At 45.9% G+C, this 19,389-nt stretch overlaps 1 protein-coding gene across 1 annotated transcript; it reads right to left on the bottom strand.

Moving 5' to 3' along the window:
- Positions 1 to 1,189: 1,189 nt before the first annotated feature.
- LOC107388938 (F-box/LRR-repeat protein 14) lies at positions 1,190 to 2,956 on the bottom strand. Its single transcript, XM_015964752.3, has one exon. The coding sequence runs from the start codon at positions 2,768 to 2,770 to the stop codon at positions 1,559 to 1,561; it is 1,212 nt and encodes a 403-aa protein (XP_015820238.1). The 5' UTR covers positions 2,771 to 2,956; the 3' UTR covers positions 1,190 to 1,558.
- Positions 2,957 to 19,389: the final 16,433 nt, after the last annotated feature.

Raw genomic sequence — 19,389 nt, 5'->3', positions numbered from 1 at the left:
CACAGAGTATTGGAAGAGCGAGTTGCTCTGATCAAAGCGAGTCCTCAGCAGAAATTGAGGGAAGAGGCATAAAAGAAAAAGTGTCAAAACATTGTGTGAATTAGACGTTTCAAACCGTGACTATGTGATGGAAGAGTACTTTTGTCCTTTTTAAAGGTATTTTCACCAATTGGTGATTTTTATGTTATCTGGAGAATGCTAGTTGTTTCTTTGTCAGTGATGTTTTTTTTTCTTTAGCCTGATGGATAAAAATAAGTCCCCATCTGCTGTTGTGAGAGAAAAAATTACTAGTATAGATCTAAAAATACAGTTTTAAAGCAAACTGCACACACAGGGTGTCAGATGGAGAACCAAAGACACCAAAGATGTTTTGTTTCCCTTTAGCTCCTCGCAGCTCCAGAGAAGACGTGTTTTACTCCCCGTTACGTTGGCCTGTGTCCCGTCCTGTCTTAATGTCTCATCATCTCAACTATTGGAGAGCACAGAGCTGACAAAGGGGCTTCAGTCAAGTTTGTTCTACGATTCTATTTTGTTTGAATTTAAAGTACTGCCGTCTGTCTGTTCATGTCTAAAATCAAACTAAAAAAAAACATGTTACTTATTTGGATTTTGTATGTAAATAAATAAATTATAAGCCTTGTTTTCTTGTGAAGTGTTCCTTTTAAATTAGCTAAATTATACTTTTTTTTCATTACTTAAATTCTTCACCTGATGAGGCACGGTGTAGGTTTGAACTCTGGATATGAAATCAAAACTGAAAACAGGTGCTGAAATGTAGAGGGATACTGCAGAATTAAGAACATATTAATTTATCAAAAGAAACAACTTATGAACAGTTTTAATAATTTTTATTCATAAATATCACTATTGTATGAATATAAAGAATCTTAAATTACTGCTTCTTTATACAAATACTCTTGCAATATTGTTGAAGCTCAATGTTGAGGGAGACTCCCCAAACTAAAGAACATTTTGAGTATTGCATATAGACTCTGCAGGCGTTAATAACTACACATTACTGTAGACGAGTGGATAAACCTGATATATTAATTACTTCCTCAGGAATTCAAAAGGAAGTCTGTACATAGGTAAACAGAGAGACAGGAGTGATCCGCTCACTTCAATTTGAAGTACACATTTGTCAAGAGTCGGACATTTAACACAAGCTAAGAAATATTCACATGAACATTTTTAAACTTTAAATGCACTAAACTCCCAACTTTAAATTTTGACTTCAAATTCTTATTCTAATGAGAATTTTTTTTAATGTCAAAATCTTTAATAGTACAAGACACAAAAATAGACCATCTAACCCAGAATTCAACAGTAGGCACTCCTGTGTTCACTGAGTGAGGTAGCTAGGGAAAACTGTACACAGGCTGTGATAAAACAAAAACAAAGGCAGCTGGGAAAAAAATCGAAATAAAAGTATTGCTGTAAGTTATTCCAGTGGGTCCCTATGAAAGTCACAGTACAAGGTTAAATAAAAAATGAATACAAGCAGTTTGTCTCTGTAAGCAACTGATGGAAACAGGATGAAAGGTGTTTATGGCAACTGTCACCTCACTCTTTCACTTTCTGTCATTTGCCATAATCCAAGGTTTAATACTTTAAGGCACGGGAGCTGTGTAATCCTCTCCAGACCTCTCTTGGTGATCTTGGTACACCCGTACAGATCAATCCCCGTCAGCTGCGTCAGGTGGTCGGCTATCAACTCCAAACCCTTGTCTGTGATTCGTACACACTGCCCAATGTTTAGAGTTTTGAGTTCATGCATTTGGCGCACCATCCTGTTGATACCATCATCACTGATGTGACATGAGCACAGAGATAGAGACTTGAGCTGATACAGCCCCTGAGCGATGTAAGCGAGGCTCTGGTCTCCAATCTTATCGCAGAAGGAGACGTCAAGCCCAGATAACCGGAGGGAGCCCATGGCCAGATGCATTATCCCAGTGTCACTGATGTTATCGCAGGAGCGCAGGTTCAGGCTGCACAGCTGGCTCATCTGTGACAGGTGGATCATCCCTGCATCCGATATCCCACCACAGAAGCTGAGGTTGAGCACCTTGAGCTTGTTTAAGCCCTTTGAGACATGTTTGAGAGAAAGGTCTGTCAGCTTTTGGCAGTCCTGCAGGGTTAATTTCTCCAGAGACAGACATCCCTCTGCAGCACTGCGGGTCATCCCAGAAAGGTGACCGATCCCCACATCTGACACATGCCTGCAGCTGCGGAGGTTGAGGCTTTTGAGTCTGTGCAAGCCCCATGCAATGAGCAACAGGCCCGTGTTAGTGATGTTGCTGCATCCCCCAAGTTCAAGCACCTCCAGGTTCTTCAGGTACTGGGCGATCCTGCCCAGGCTGGAGTCTGTGATCTGTTTGCACAGGCTGAGGTTCAGCACCCGCAGTGACGGGATGTCCTGCACAAAGGCATGTCCCAGACCGTTATCGGTGAGGTTGAAGCATCCACACAGGTTAAGGCTTTCGATGTGCGGCATCCCTTGAATCACGTAACTCAGACTTCTTCGGAGACTGAGAATCTGGACTTTCTTGATCCCTCTGGTTTGCAGACTGGGGAACAGAGACGGGTTAGCTCGCCGCAGATGAAGTTTGGCTTCCACCCCCCTCCACACAGACTTGTGATAGGACGCATCCCTCCAGGCCGCGCACACTTGGGCTACTCTTCCTTTGTCTTTCACGTCCAAGTAACAGAAAATAATGGCCAAGATTTCCGGGAAAAGGCACGATATGTGTGTTTCCATTTGAAACATTGTTAAAAGTTTACTTCTTGTGGCAGCAGAAATTGCCTGCGAGCAACAGCACAGTCGTGTAATGTCCCCGAAACTTCGCTGTTCAAGTTGCTGTCTGACCCGGTTACGCTAACGTCAGTTAGCATTCGAGCAAGCTAGCGGTAGCAAATTAGCCTTGAATGTATCGTAGCAAAACCGAATTCATGTTGCTGTAGCAAACAAAATATTCCATCAAATAAGAACACAGCACAGAATAACAGCTAACTGTGCAATTCTCATATAGGTAAACAAGACGCACTTCATAAAAGTTCCCAAATGTTTATCCAGCAAAAATCGTAGGCGTAGCATTAGCTCGCTGTCCAAAGTTAAGAGCTTCAAAACCTCCGAGCCTCCTCGTCCGGAACAACGTCTGTTTTTTTACGCCAGTTCATCCCAATGTCGTTCAAAATGTTTGTTCCAATTTACATTCGGCTGTTTTCTTCAATATATATATACTTTCAATCTTTGTACGCGAGCGGAATATCCTGGTTCCCCACAATGAATATGCCGACTGTTAGCTGATGAACATTAGCATCCGACTAGCGCCCCCCCTCTTTTAAAAGAGAAGAAAGCAATGGCGCCACCAAGCGGAGGGAGTGATAACTACGAAAAAATCAATTAGCTGGAAAGTATAATAGTACTTTAGACATTTAAAAGATCATGGTTAGCTAATTACAAACCAAAAGGAGGGTTTCATATTAATAATGTTTATTCTGAACGTTTTGTTTGTAAATATATATAATAAATATATGAAATTATTTCAATTTGTGTACCATAACTGCTTTAATTCTCATCAAAACAGTTGCTTGTTGTACACAGTTTAAGACAATTCGTAACATTCTTTCCTAGAATTTTAAAAATTAGGTGGAAATTGTGGATTGTGTATCAAATTTGAATACCTTTTACAAAAGTGCACTACAGCTGTAAAGGCCTGTTGACCTGTGGTTTGACCTCTGCAGTTTGTTGTATTTGTTAAACCCAGCAGAGGACAGTGTTGCTCTAAAAAAAAGATTTTTTTAGCAAGAATAAAAGAAGCTTTGCTTTAACTGATCATTCGTTCATTTATCAAATCTTTAAAAAAATCTATTTTTGCTTTTAAACAAAAAAGAGTAAAAGAAAGTTATCATTTTTGAAGTTTAGAAATGCATAGATGAGTGACCTCCAACCATCATAAGGTGAAAGAAAAGAGAGATTTGAGATTATTACGGATAGAAATGAGAACTAAAGACAGAAGGGCGGATAGTGAAGGATAGTGATCCCCCTCTCGGCTTCCCCTGTGGCTGGACTTGTCTCTGCTAATGACCCTGTCTGCTGGCTCACAAAGACAGATGGTGAATTAACTCCAATTAGCCGACTCTCACCAGATCTTCTGTGACAGCTCATCACACACATGCACACAAACGCTCACACACTTGTGTTTACATCTTTTCAGAGGACATTTAATTTATTTTCATAAGAGGATATAACTACAAATAGCTCTATCAACTCAAGATAAACCCGTGTATTTTACCCCAAAACTGAATCCACGATGTTCAACATGATCTTTTTTATTGCTCGCTTATTTATAAACCACAGAAGTGCACCAATTTCTCCAGATGTTTGAGAAAACGTAACATTCTTTTCATCTGAATTTCTTTAAGAAACTCTTGAGAAAATAAACCTGATGACTCACTTATTTTCATTGTGGTTAACATATGTGCTGCTTCACACACACACACACACACACACACACACACACACACACACACACACACACACACACACACACACACACACACACACACACACACACACACACACACACACACACACACACACACACACACACACACACACACACACACACACACACACACACACGCTGAGTGACCTCTTGCCATCGTGCTCAGTGTTAGCAAATTGTGATCAGTCATTGTTCATGCGGCGCTCATCACTTTCTGACTGATTGAACTCATATGACTTGTCAGTAAGAGCGTAGTGTGTATGTGTGTGTGTAAAACTGTCAATCTCCTGACACGTTTGCTGTTAAAACGTATGTTTACAGCGCTCTGACGCCGCATTTTCATCTGCATATGCCTAACATGTGTTCCTGCAGCTAAATAGTACTCCATTTGGGAGTGTGACCGTATGGCGACCTCTGACCTCTCCTGTAAACTGGGTCTGCAGGTGCTTAGTGAATGGGCAAAGGCCGTGAGGTCAGCTTGTTAGAGGACATAAACAATGACAGTCTGCAATGTAACAAAGCAGCAAATTAAACTCTGTTACAAAGCGGCAGCGCGGAAGCCTCTCTGCATCCGTGCAGTGTGAAAACACACACTTACATGTGTCACTGTGCTTGTGTGAGTAGGAGTTTATGTGTGTGTTTGTCACAAAGAGAGAAAGGTAATCCTTTTAAATCTCTTCAGCTGCTCTGATCCATACTTCAGAGCATGCAGGCAGGATGGACAGCAGCTGTTTGTTAGGCTATGCTTTACCCCAGGGAGCACAAAGGCTTCGTATCACCATCCGACCTCTGACCTCTGCTCAGACGATGTCACACTCACAGTTCATTGTAAAGAGCAAACTAAAGAAGGCCCTGAACATCTCTCTGAAGGTGCTCATCTGTTTGTCGAGATGCTGAGAGAAAGACGAGGACAGAGGGAGGATGAGAGTATATGTGGGCTGTTGATGTTTTATGTTCATGAGTCACAGAATGGGCAGATTAGGATTGATGAATGAGGGATTAGGGAGATATGGGACAGCAGACAAAAAACAAGAGGCATTGAATTACAGTTCCATCAGTCGTTTAAAATGCATCACCTTTTAATGACGATTCAGGGAAATTTTAGTTTCTGAAAACCATCTGGACTAAAATCTAATCACTCCTGTTAATCAGAGTTTTTTTTTTATTTCAGCTGGTAAAACAAAACATGAATAGAAGTAAAAGTATTTCACACGTCTGTCACCAATATAATGTTTAATGCAAAATGTTTTTTGATTACTGTTTTTATCTTTTGTTGCATTTGATTAATGAAATGCTAGAAATGTCTGCAGCGCACCAGAAGTTTGAATGTTTGCATCAATGATGAAAAAAGTCATTTTCTACCCAACTTAGTGTAACCTGGTAGAGCTGTATCACTCTCTCTCTCTCTCTCTCTCTCTCTCTCTCTCTCTCTCTCTCTCTCTCTCTCTGTGTTTGTGTGTGTGTGTGTGTGTGTGTGTGCAGCAACACAGGTGATTTCAATAAAAACTCAGGCACTGCTCTACTTAAGGGGAAGACACACAAAGCTCTGCATCTCCCATGGTTGAGGCCCTGTCCACACGTAGCCGGGGATCTGCCAAAACGTAGATATTTTTCTACGTTTTGGCCTGTCATCCACACGAAAACAGAGTTTTTTCACACGAAAACGGATCTTTTAAAAAACTCCGGCCAAAGTGAAGATCTGCGTTTTCTTCGTTTTGGGTGTCTGCGTGTGGACGGACAAAACCGGAGTTTTAAGGTCCGCAACGTCACTTTCCGCGACAAAAAATGCTGACATCACATGTGCGACCTGTGTTTACATTAGCCGGCATCATGGAAGCCCTCAGAGCTGCGCTCTGTCACTACCCGATCCATCAATTGTCCAAGCGCTTTCTGCTTGTTTGTTTTTGCAAGCGGAGTTACTGCTCCTTGCGGAAGACCACAGACGAAGGACGAGGTTAAGAACGGGGGAAGTACTGCCGCCTACAGGTCTGGCATGTCCTTAACAACGTATTTATCCGGGTACGTGTGGACAGAGTTTGTTTTTAAAACGCGGTGGTGTGGATGCAAGTTTTTGGAGGGGCGGATATTCGTTTTCAAAAAACCCCGGCTACGTGTGGACTAGGCCTGAGTTTGGTGGGTGACGCTCTGCGTGGGTTATTTCAGGATGTTTCCACGTCGGTTTTATGGGTGGGGGATTTTAATGCCCATAGTGCTTTATGGGGGGCTCGAGGGTCAGATGGGAATGCTAAGGTCCTGGAGGAACTTCTGTACGAAACGGGCTTTGTGGTATTGAATGATGCAAGGCTTACTTGGTTTAGGGGAGATAGTCTGTGTCCGTTGGGTCTGGACCTGACAATAGTTTCGGCAGACCTGGCGGTGGTGGTGGTGGCTGGTGGGTGGGAGGTGTTGGATCGCCTTGCTATGGGGAGTGACCATGTGCCTGTACTGAGCTGGTTTGGTCGAGGGTTGGCGACTGAACCTCGCTCTTTTGTTGTGGGGTTAAATTTTAAACGTGCTCGTTGGACCTTATATTCGCAGGGCTTGGAAGATGCAGTCTGCCAGCTGAAGGGAAGTGAGGATGTGGACACCTGGTTCTCTGCTGTTTCTGGGTGTGTGCGGTCGGTGGCAGAGGCCCACATTTCTAAGAAGCGTGTTCCTACTGGGAGGTCTTTAGTCCCATGAGGGTTTGAGGCCTAAGATGCGGCTATTCGGGCAAGGAATAGGGCGTTTCGGAAACTCAGGGCGCACCCCTTGGAGGTTAACGTCCTAGCTTATCAGAAGCTGATGGCTCATTCTCGCAGGGTGGTGAGAGCTGTGAAGCGGGCTGGATGGAGGGACTTCTGCAGTGGGTTGGGCCCCCGGACCAATGTGCAGAAGTTGTGGACCATGTTCCGTAGGATGTCGGGGGCGCGGGCTCTTCCTGGAGTTCCTGTGTTGGGAGATGGAGGTGGGTTGGCGATAAGGGATGTGAAAAAAGTGAATCTGCTGGTTGTTCATAGCTCGGAGGGCATCTCGGCTGAAAAACGTGCTACCAGAGAATGGTTAGTTGACAGTCATGCAGCTGACATGTGGGGGGCTGAGGACGTGCCCTGTGACTTGAATCTCTATTTTTCCATGGATGAACTGAAGTCGGCTGTTCGATCAGGGAGGGATACGTGCCCTGGGAGGGATGGTATGGGGTATCCGCTGCTTCTGCATGCAGGCGACATCTTCTTGGAGGAACTTTTGGCCTTAAATAACACTGTGTGGGATTCGGTCTGTTTACCCGCTTAATGGACCCACTCAATTGTTCCTTTTTTGAAGCCGAGTAAGCCCTCAGGGTCCCCGGACTCCTACAGACCTATTGCTTTGACGTCCGTGGTATGTAAAGTGAGGGAGCGCATGGTCTCTTCAAGGTTGGTGCACTTCCTGGAGCACGATGGCTCTTTGGTGCGGTACCAGAGTGGGTTCTGAAAGGGGCGTTCCATGATGGACACTGTAGCGCCACTGGATTTGGAAATTAGGTGAGCTATGGCGAATAAGGAGGCAGTGTTGGCGGTGTTCCTTCATGTCAAAAAGGCCTATGATATGATGTGGAGGGATGGGCTTCTGATTTCCCTGGATAGGGCCGGGGTTTGTGGGAGGATGTTGCGTTGGGTTAGGGGGTTCTTGAGTAATAGGACGATCCAGGTGAGGGTGGGTTCTGAGTTATCGTTCTCTGTGGGGGTGGAGAACGGGGTTCCTCAGGGGAGCGTGAATAGCCCGGTGCTTTTTAATGTAATGGTCAACGGCTCGTTCAACATCTTGGGCGCTGGCGTAGGGAGGTCCTTGTTCGCAGATGATGGGGCATTTTGGATGCGGGGCAGGAACCTTCCGTTTTTGTTCCAATGGATGCAGGATGGATTGGATGGTGTGGTGACTTGGTCGAGGTGTTGGGGCTTTAGGTTGTCCCCAACCAAATCTCAGTTTATGGTTTTTGGGTTTAAACGGAACGTCCCGTCGGTGGGTTTGAGACTGGGTGGGCAGCAGCTGGAATGCGTGTCCACTTATAGGTACCTGGGCATGTGGCTGGATGAGAGGCTGACCTGGGCTGTCCATGTTCGTTACCTAGAGGCCAGGTGTGGACGCGTCTTGAATGTGATGCGGTGTTTGGCCGAAACTGGTTGGGGGGTGAGCCGGAGCACCTTGTTGATGGTGTACAGAGGTGTGATTAGGTCAGCCCTGGATTATGGGTGTGTCCTGTATGGGTTGGCAGCCCCTACTACCCTAAAAAGGTTAGACGTCTTGCAGGCATCAGCTTTGAGGGTGTGTGGTGGTGCGTTTCGGTCGACCCCAGTGGAGGCACTGCTGGTGGAGGTGGGCGAGATGCCTCTGAGTTTTTGTCAGATCAAACTGGGTCTTTGGTACTTGATGAGGGTCAGGAGTATGGGAGTGGCTTCCCCTGTGTTGGTTCTGTTGGACCCGGCATTGGGAGTTTGGAAGGGGGGTCGGTCGGGTGGGGGTGGATTTTCTGTCCGGTTAAGGGACAGGGCAGACTCACTGGGCTTCCTCAGTTTGCCTGTTAGCTCGCACGTGGTCTGGTCTGACATTCCGCCATGGATGTTGCTGGTGCCGGAGGTGGATTTGTCCCTTATGGAGCATGGCCGCGGTGGTGGGGTGGCTGGAAATTTTCAGGATTGTATGCGGTTGAAATGGGGCTCTTATTTGCAGCTGTACATGGACTGTTCGAAAGATCCTGACAGTGGACGGGTGGTGGTGGGTTTGGTGGCACCGCCAGGGTATTGCTTCATGAGCTGCAAGCTTGTGTTAGTGAGGTTTGTTTTGTTTGGGTCCCCGCACATGTAGGGGTGGTGGGCAACGAACAGGTGGACTCAGTGGCCAAGGCAGCGCTTAAGAGTGGTGCAGTGGGGTTGGAGGTCGACATGTTATCCCCTGAGTTTTGTTCTGCAATAAGCAGGTAGGTCTTGAAGCTGTGGTAGGCCTCCTGGGATGGTGGGGTGGTGGGCAGGGGGTTTTATGAGTTACACCGGATGGTGGGTGGACATGGGTTGGACCTTGATTTTGGGAGGAGGAACTCGGTGGTCCTGACTCGGTTAAAGCTGGGCCATTGAGGTCTTTGTGGCGGCTTGTTTTTAGTGGGGAAACATCGAGATGGGAGGTGTGATTGTGGGGAGCTGGAGACGGTGACTCATGTTCTGCTGCGTTGTGGGAGGTACGACCGTGAGTGGGGGACCTATTTTAGGAGGGTGGGGTCTACAGGCCTTGCTGTTTTTTCCCTGCGGACCTTGTTGGAAGTGGAGGTTCGACGTAGGGTGACGGCGCTGCTGTGCTTTTTATGAGATGGGGGTTTATGACAGGCTGTGACATCTATTGGCAGTGAGTGGTGCGGTTGCGGCAGCAATACGCCTCGAGGGCATCTTGCCTGCCATTCTCCCATTGACGAAGACGAAGAAACTCTGCATCTACTGTGGCTGTGCTCAACTCTCTGCAGGGGCTCACGGGTGTGCCAAAAGGGGAGACCTGGTGTCACCGACCAGAAAGACCAAACAGCTAGATCCAGCAATGAGTCAGACAGCTGGAGGCACTGGGTCGATTGGGGGTAGCTCAAGTCACTGTCACTACCTGGCTTCATGCATGTTGGTTTGATGAAGATAGCTCAACTTCCCCCTGGTTTCTAACTGGTCTCCCTGCTCTGTTTTATAGGCACAACCTGCACAGACTGATTCTCTATGGACTTTTACCTTTGCAATGACTTTTAATAAATTGTCTATTTTTGAAAGCGGTCTGATTCCGCGCATCATTGTCCACATTAATACTGGTTCAGATTCCCTTTTTGTATCATCTTGTTTGCTGATCTGCGGGTGTTACAAACGTAGAACCTTTTGTTTTCTGTAACAAGTGTGGAGATTTATTTTTACTTCATTGTAACTAAATTAATCTGTATCAATGTAGTTGTGCCCTATCCAGAAGTTATTTGGTTGAATGTGTAAAGAAAATGTCAAAGATCCTGTTAAATTGATCTAAACTGAGCTAAAATAATTTACTAAAGAAAAATGGACAGATAATCCCAGAATTTATGTCCAATATATATAAAAGATTTTTATTTAATACACTACTTGCTTCGAAGTACGGTATTCAGTTTTCTCTGCAGTCCCCATCTCCTTCATTAGCTACTTCTGTGAAATTGCATGCAATCCTGTTCAACTCTGGAATAAATTGTATTTTAAAAGTTTTTATAGTTCTAGCTTTTTGCTGAGACTGAAAGACGTGAAAGTGTTACTTTTTATTTATTCATTTAAAAAATAAGATATATTGTATGCATTTTAAAAAGAAAATAAAAGAGCAGAAAATGGAGGAACAGATAGAAAATAGATTGAAATGTTTGAGCGGGATAAAAAAAAAATCATTAAATGCTGTGGGAGAAAAAAGTGGAGTGACGGGGAATTTTAAAAAAGCGATCAGCCAAAGAGAAGCAACCAGAAAAGGATCCTGCTGAGATAACAACCTCTTCCCATCAGAGATGTGGATATAAAGTTGCAGGTTCAGGTGTTTCTACTCTCTGTGGCAAGTCTAAATGCTCCGGCCACTTCATTATACCTGCAGGTTAAACTGGGATTTCTCAGGACTTCTTGTACCATCATGCATGCTTCAGTTTATTTTCTGTTTTGACACATCTGGTTAAAGAGAAAGGGTAAAACAGCCGCCTGAGCAGGTGAATCACTGGTTTACATGCTCCTGCAGCCAGGTTTTGTAGAAAAATGGTAGAAAAATGTTCAAAATGTAGAAACCGACATGATTTGGATCTATTTTCAGTGTCTGACCTGAATTGGGTGCATCATACTAGTCAGTTTTAGCCATTTTGTGTTTGATCATGTTAATTTAATTTGATTTAATTGACTCTCTCTCTCTCTCTCTCTCTCTCACACACACACACACACACACACACACACACACACACACACACACACACACACACACACACACACACACACACACACACACACACACACACACACACACACACACACACACACACACACACACACACACACGTCGTCATCTTCCTCCGCTTATTCGGGTCCGGGTCGCAAGGGCAGCATCCCAGCTAGGGAGCCCCAGACCGTCCTCTCCCCAGCCACCTCCACCAGCTCCTCCGGCAGGACCCCAAAGTGTTCCCGGACCAGATTGGAGATGTAACCTCTCCAACGTGTCCTGGGTCGACCTGGGGGCCTCCTGCCGGCAGGACATGCCCGAAACACCTCCCCAGGGAGGCGTCCAGGAGGCATCCTGACCAGATGCCCAAACTACCTCAACTGACTCCTTTCGATCCAGGGAAGCAGCGGTTCTACTCCGAGTCCCTCCCGAATGTCCGAGCTCCTCACCCTATCTCTAAGGCTGAGCCCGGTCACCCTACGGAGGAAACTCATTTTGGCCGCTTGTATCCGCGATCTCGTTCTTTCGGTCATTACCCAAAGCTCATGACCATAGGTGAGGATACGGACGTAGATCGACCGGTAAATCGAGAGCCTGGCTTTCTGGCTCAGCTCCCTCTTCACCACGACAGATCGGCTCAGCGTCCGCATCACTGCAGACGCCGAACCAATCCGCCTGTCGATCTCCCGATCCCTCCTACCCTCACTCGTGAACAAGACCCCAAGATACTTAAACTCCTCCACTTGAGGTAGGACCTCTGCCCCGACCCGGAGTAGGCAAGCCACCCTTTTCCGGTCGAGAACCATGGTCTTAGATTTGGAGGTGCTGATCCTCATCCCAGCCGCTTCACACTCGGCCGCGAACCTACCCAGCAAGAGCTGAAGGTCAGAGCTGCATGAAGCTAGGAGGACCACATCACCCTCAAAAAGCAGAGACGAGATTCTCCTGCCACCAAACTCGACACACTCCACACCACGGCTGCGCCTAGAAATTCTGTCCATGAAGGTAATGAACAGAACCGGTGACAAAGGGCAGCCCTGGCGGAGTCCAACCCTCACCTGGAACAGGTCCGACTTACTACCAGCTATGCGGACAAAACTCACGCTCCTCTGGTAAAGGGACTGAATGGCCCTTAACAGAAAGCCACCCACCCCATACTCCTGGAGCGTCCCCCACAGGGTGCCCCTGGGGACACGGTCATAAGCCTTCTCACAAAACACTTGTGGATTGGATGGGCAAACTCCCATGCCCCCTCCATCACCCTTGCCAGGGTATAGAGCTGGTCCACAGTTCCACAGCCAGGACGAAAACCACATTGCTCCTCCTCAATCTGAGATTCAACTATCCATCGGACCCTCCTCTTCAGTATCTTGGAGTAGACCTTTCCAGGGAGGCTGAGGAGTGTGATCCCCCTATAGTTGGAACACACCGTCAGGTCACCCTTCTTAAAGATGGGGACCACCACCCGGTCTGCCACTCCACAGGAACTGCTCCCAATGACCATGCAATGTTGCAGAGACATGTCATCCACGACAGTCCTACAACATCCATAGCCTCGAGATACCCACACCTGGATGATAATCCATTGTCAGGCACATAAAGTCAAAGTAATCACTGCACCAGTAGATGAGGCTAAAAACCTGTCTGACTTCCTGTCACTAATGATTTTCACTACCCAGTCTGAAGAATAATGATCCTTTACGACATTAACTGGTGCGTGTGTTCATACTGGTTCCCAGTATGCCCACCAGTGGCATGGAGCGCATCATTAAAAGCTTTTTAATGTGACTTTCTGCAGCTCAGTAATGTGCCTCTGTCACCAAAACAAACAAACAAACAAACAGTGACACATGTGCAACATGCACACACACACACACACACACACACACACACACACACACACACACACACACACACACACACTACTCCCCCCCCCCCCCCCCCCCCCCCCGGCATGCCGCTCAGTGTGGGACCTCTCACTTTAAACACCCAGGCTTGTTTCTAATGCTGCATAAATTGATGCGTTCTTGTAAATTTTGCGGTATTTTACCAGCGTTGGTGCTGCTGTGGTGTGTCTTGTAAGTGCTAAGCTTTTCCTCTTCATCTCTCCTCCTCCTCCTCCTTCTCTCTTGATTTGCTTCCCTCCTCCGGTGCTGATGTGATTAAGGCTGTGCTTGAAAACTGAGGACTGGGCTGTTGTCTGTTATTGATGCAAGCTGGAAGTCTCAGTGTGTACACTCTACTGGAAGTCAGACACAGAGATGGAACCATGGATGGATGGATGTAAAGAGATGGGTGGAAAAAAAGAAGCACGTATTTCCTGCAGAGTGATGTCTCCTTCCTGTCTTGTTGAGAGTTCAGTCAGGATCTCTTTTTATTTATTGATTCAGATAATAAAAATGTGGATGCTTTGGCTTAGACTCCGCCCTCCTCCCCCTCCCTCCTCCTTTTCCTTCACCCCCCCCCCCCCCCCTTTCCTCCAACTCCCTCGCCTCTGTGTGTACATTATGTGGATGTCAATAATTTAGTGAGATTTAAGAATTCAGCACTTAACAACAGGTTACGATCTTTGCAATAAAAGCCATAAAATATGCGTTTGTGAATAAAATATGATTCTGTCTCTTTCAAAGCAGCTGAAACCTGTCAGGACTGCCATTTGTTTTCTGACAGCATCGGCGTGATGTGACAGTTCAAAAGCGGGGGTTTGTCTTTATCTTGGCAGGTTTTCAATCTTTGCTCTATTTCTGCACACTGCAGAGCATTATTTTGTATCCATTGTTTTTTTCTTGAGACCGTCTTTCATCTCCAGGGGCTTTGTTGTTTTCCCGCTCCCCATCTCTCCTTTTCTATGCCGTTACTTCTGCCGTTTCCCCCTCTTTTCTCTCACGTTTTCTTCTTGCACATTACAGTAATTGTGTGACTTGGCTCAGAGCGTATAAACAGCTAACAGTTCCCACTATAAGCTGTCTCAAACAAACCAGCCAGCTCAAAATCCACCAACACTTTTCTGCACCTCACCTTACCTCACCCCTCCTTCTCACCCCACAGGGCAGTAGATCCTCCCTTTATTCTTGACATCTGTTTTGTTGGGTGATTAATTGAGATGAGCATGTGGGTTGAAGGCCCGTAGAGGGGGAGCTTAGACCCCCTCAGGTAATGATGAGTGTGTGTGTCTGTGGACCTGAGCATGCAGGTGTGTGTGTTGGCAGTAGATTCACAAACATCCTTCGTGTGGTTAGTTAGCGCAGGCTGCCAAGATTTCCCTCAAGGAACATTTTGAATGTGTGTTATCGTGATGAAACTGTTTAAAACAGAAAACCTCCTCAGTGTGTCCTCTGTGTTTGAATTCAGCAGCACAAGATGTTAAGTGACAGCTGAGTGACGAGTGACAACACCCACGGTGCACATCGCAGTGCCAGGAATCCCAGAAGGAAACGCTGTGATTTGCAGAAAATTAGGATGCAGTACAAAGCGACATAATGTTTCAGTTTAACACATCTGTGTCAGAGCTGCAGTGAAGGAGTCCCACTCCTGGCTCCTGAAGGATTGGGTGTGATTCTGGTCTCCTCTGCTCCTCAGCATCAGCAGCAAGACTCAGTCCGAATAATTACATCATAACCAGTTCAGCTGTTTCTCACTGTACTCTGGGTGTTCTCTCTGATGGTAGCACAAGGTGTCTGATTCTTGATTTTTGTCATGTTCTGTGTCCCTTTGTTCCCCAGCCCCTCCAGTTCCCACTCCAGGTTCTCCTTTTGTGTTTCATAGCGCCCTCATGTGTCCTTTGTCTGCATCTCATTTATGTGTCTCCTGTGTTCCTTTAGTCTTCTCCAGTCACCCCTCTGCAGCCAGTCATCCCTCTGCAGTGTTTGTAGTTTCAGCTTTTCATTTTTTAGTCTCTTTAATATGTTTTGTCTCAGTTTTTGTAATACTCCTTCCCTTTAGAATTTTAGTTATATGGTTGCTTTTCTGTTTTTAGGTTCACTCTTAGGTCATGTTAGTTTCTTCCCTGATTAGTCATTGCTTTCACCTGGTCCTCCCCCCACACTCCACACACCTGCAGCTCATCTGCCTCCCATTATGCCCCAGTGTATTTAAGCCCTGTCTTGTCTCTGTGTCTTGTCGGTCCATTGTTGTTTGTCAGCTGTGTTTTGGTGTTCTGTGTAAGTTTCCAGTCTCGTTCCCAGTCTGTGCTCTAAGAGAGCTTTTTTCTCCTGTTCCTGGATCTTTTGTTTTTGGCTCCCTGCCTTTTTGAATTTATTTTTATTTTGGACTCATCCTAAAATAAAAGGATTTTCTTTATATCAACTCCTGCCTCGTGTCATCCTGGGTATCTGAATATTGGGTCCAAACCATCCTCTCATCGTGACAGTATGTGTGTGTCTTTTACAGAATCTTTTTGTTTTCTACAAATTTCATCAATGCATCAAATTACAGGTCGCCACCTCTCATCCCAGAGTTTCACACTGAGGTCGTCGGATGTTGAGGAATGATGGCGCTACGGCTATTTTTCGTTAAATCATGCAGTCTTTCAGCACTCGGAGGGTGTGGTGTCAGCAGCTCTCAGCTACAGACACTCCAGATTTTACTGCTATATTTAGGTTGATTGAGATGTAAAATGGCCTAGGGTTCTACAACCCCCCAAGGCACTTCATAACACACATCAATTATTCACTCATCCATTCACACACTAGTGATGATGAGCTACAATGTAGCCACAGCTGCCCTGGGGCGCACGGACAGAGGCGAGACTTGCCATACACTGCCGCTGCCAGTTAAGTACCACCAGCAGGCATGGGTTATGTGTCTTGCCCAAAGACACAATGGCAGCATTCTCTGGTGGGAGCCGGGATCGAACTTGCAACCTTCCAATTACTGGACAACTCGCTTCACCTCCTGAGCTACTGCTGTCCCCATGTGTCTATTTATCTGTCCATGAAGGCAGGGGTGTACAAACTTTTCAAGACAAGGGCCAAAATCAGCAAGTTAATGGTTTTCGCAGGCAATAAAAATGTAATTTTTAAAAATAAAAAATATTCTAAATGCATTTCACGATCACTTTTTGAAATTGGTACTTAGTCTATAGGAATGTTAGTAAAAATCTGGACATGAAAATGTTAGAAAGTGTTGATCAATTGATGTCTACAGGAAAACTTCAACAGAAGATTTTCATCAGCTTATATTCAGCATCAATATAAACTAATTTCACCTAATTTCAATAGCAGAAATTAGGTGACCAAAGCCAAAGCAATCGCCAGTCAATTGAGTTGATTGGCTCTTAGCCAATCAAATCACACTCTTTTGATCTCGTGACTCCCGCTGAGAACCAGGAGGTCACCTCATTTCTGCTGTTGAAAATCTTCTGTTGTTGAATTTTTAAAGATGAAAATCTGCAGATGAATTTTAGGAGATTACATTTTTGCTGGTGTATTTTGAGCAAAAAAAATTCAAATACATTAATTCAAAGAATAAGTTTAATTAAATAAGTTTGTCAAAAATTTTACGTCTAAAAAATACATATTCTGGTGAAAATGTTCTACTTCCATTTGTATCTCTTTATTTATCAGAATGACGTTAAATCCATGAAGTGTTTTCAGCTGTAAAGTATAAAACGTAACATTCATTGAGGATAAATAATGCATGTTTTGTTTTGAGATCATGTTGCAGCCTTGTGCTGACAGTACCACAAATCTTTGCTGGGTTTTTATGCCAAAGGAGAAACCTCTCACCACAAGAGATCAGAGAAAAAAGCTTCAGAGCCAGCCAGTGTCGGTGGAAATGATTTATGATCCTTAGAGGTCAGAAAGCATCAGAAGGAACAGACACAAATTTAAAGTTCAGAGAGCAAGGCCAGAGGTCACCGCTCAGTGGGAAGGTCAGGGCAGGGAAATGTGCAGAGAGAGACTCCCGTGGACTCTGCTGCTCGTTTCCTAGGGGAGCGTTATCACGGTGACACAGAGGATGGTGGAGCCTTGATGATGCATTCACACACTCTTAAGGGTTTGTGCATGGACCATGGCATGGACACAGACGTCCCACATGATCACAATCGCTCCATGGCTGGGAGGCAAATTTCCCACTCAGCATGTCTCTGTGTTCGACTCACACTTGCAAAAGGACAGATGGAGGGGAGGAGAGAGGGAGAGGCGAGTACAGTGGAGTCCTGTGGCTCGGGCGTGTTAACAGTCTTGATTTACGCTGCTCTGCATGCTGTGGTGGGACGCTGACAGCCGTGTGTGTGTGTGTGTGTGTGTGTGTGTGCTGATTCAGACCCTCAGCAGCTCTTATGTCTGTGTAAGCAAACACATGCATGGAGTGTTTAGGATAGTTTCACAGCCAGAGCGGCACCAGAAAGCCCGAGTCCCAGAGTTCAGCTGAGGAGGTGGAAACGAGGATAGAAAAGCACAAAAATCAGTCCCTCATTGTGTGTGTGTGTGTGTGTGTGTGTGTGTGTGTGTGTGTGTGTGTGTGTGTGTGTGTGTGTGTGTGTGTGTGTGTGTGTGTAGAAGGGTGAACCACGCAGACGCAGTCCAAGAGAGTTATGAAGAATCAGATTTATGAAACAGATTCAGTTTTATCCTTTTGTCTTTGCAACCTGAGGTCACTCATCAGTGTCCAATTAAATCCCTGATGGTACGGAGGACACGGAGAAGCTGATTAGGACGGCAGACGCAATGAGGACTGTTGGAGAGAAGCTGTGTGGATTATGTGCATAATGACTTTCACTGACAATTATCTTTGATCCAGTCCCCCATCCACCACTGTTTCCCTCCCCTCCACCCACCCTCCATCCGTCATCAGAGTGTCTTTAAACGCCTCGTCTGACACTGCTCGAGTGACTCCTGGAAACACATTATAGCTCCTCAAAATTCAGCACGCCCAGACCCTCCTACCTCCCTCCCTCCCCCCCAACACTGCTAGGTGAGTAGATTCAGAGCGGGTGAGTAATGAGGCTCACTCATTCGGGGTCAGCGACCTCACCGGGGCTCAGATCAGGACGAGGGTTTGTGCTGGGAGAAAACATGAAGGGAAAGGAGGGCAGGAATAACAGCAAGAAGGAGTTTCCTTTTTTTCCCGTCATCATTCCTCTGCCGTTATTTGTCATCCTCTCTGTGATCCCTGTCAGCAGTTACGGCGCTGCGTGGACACGGGGGAGTGAGGAGGGAAGTGGAGAGAGAAAATGTTTAAGTGCTGATGGCAGACCCTGGTTGCTGCTGGGACTGAGGTGTCAGCTCCCATTCTGCCACAGCGTGACAGGAAAATGATAGAGAAGGAAGAGAGGAGAGGAAGAAGACAAGGATGGGGGGGGGGGGGTCTTTTGTTTGTGTGTGCTTGTGATGACTTCTCTTTTGAAGGCAGAACAAGTGCTCAACAAGAAAAAGGGAAGGCAGAGAGATGGGTGAGGCTGGACCACATCTCTCAGCTGTCTCCTTCTTCCTCTTCACCTCCTCTGCTTCCTTGTTTCCTCCTCCTTCATTCAGTGATTGATTGAGCCGTACTGCTCCCTTGGTGACAGGCATTCCCTCACGTTTCCACGGCGATGGGGTCAAAGGTGGGCACTCGTTATTGGCTTTTGTCTGTAATCATCACAGGGTTTGCGCTGCGTGTTTATTGGCCTCCCTCGTCCTCGTCCTCCCCTTTCTTTTGACCCCGACAACCGTGCTACGTGCAGCAGAGCGTGACCTCCCAGGGGTCAAAGGGTCGTGACTGTTTCAACACACAGGTCATGAGTGTTTACATTTTGCTGTGTGTGGATTGATGCAAAGGATCAGAACAAAAATATGTAATCTGATTAAGAGAAACTGACAATGAAAGATCACTTCTCTTTTGTTTCAACCATTTTTCTCCTCCTCTCTTTATCTCACCTCTCCAGTCTGCATCCTCTGTCCGCTTGTGGTTGGTTGGTGTTTCACAACAACTCTATTAGCCTGTAGAGAACGTTCGCATTCATGTGTATTTTTTTTAAAGT

Source organism: Nothobranchius furzeri, chromosome 4, assembly GCF_043380555.1.
Source record: "Nothobranchius furzeri strain GRZ-AD chromosome 4, NfurGRZ-RIMD1, whole genome shotgun sequence".
Lineage (NCBI taxonomy): Eukaryota > Metazoa > Chordata > Actinopteri > Cyprinodontiformes > Nothobranchiidae > Nothobranchius > Nothobranchius furzeri.
The sequence above is the reverse complement of the archived record's forward strand: the minus strand, read 5'-3'. Positions and strand labels throughout refer to the sequence as shown.

Coding starts and splice junctions, on each gene's coding strand:
- LOC107388938 (XM_015964752.3), bottom strand. CDS start 2,770: ATGTTTCAAATGGAAACACACATATCGTGCCTTTTCCCGGAAATCTTG.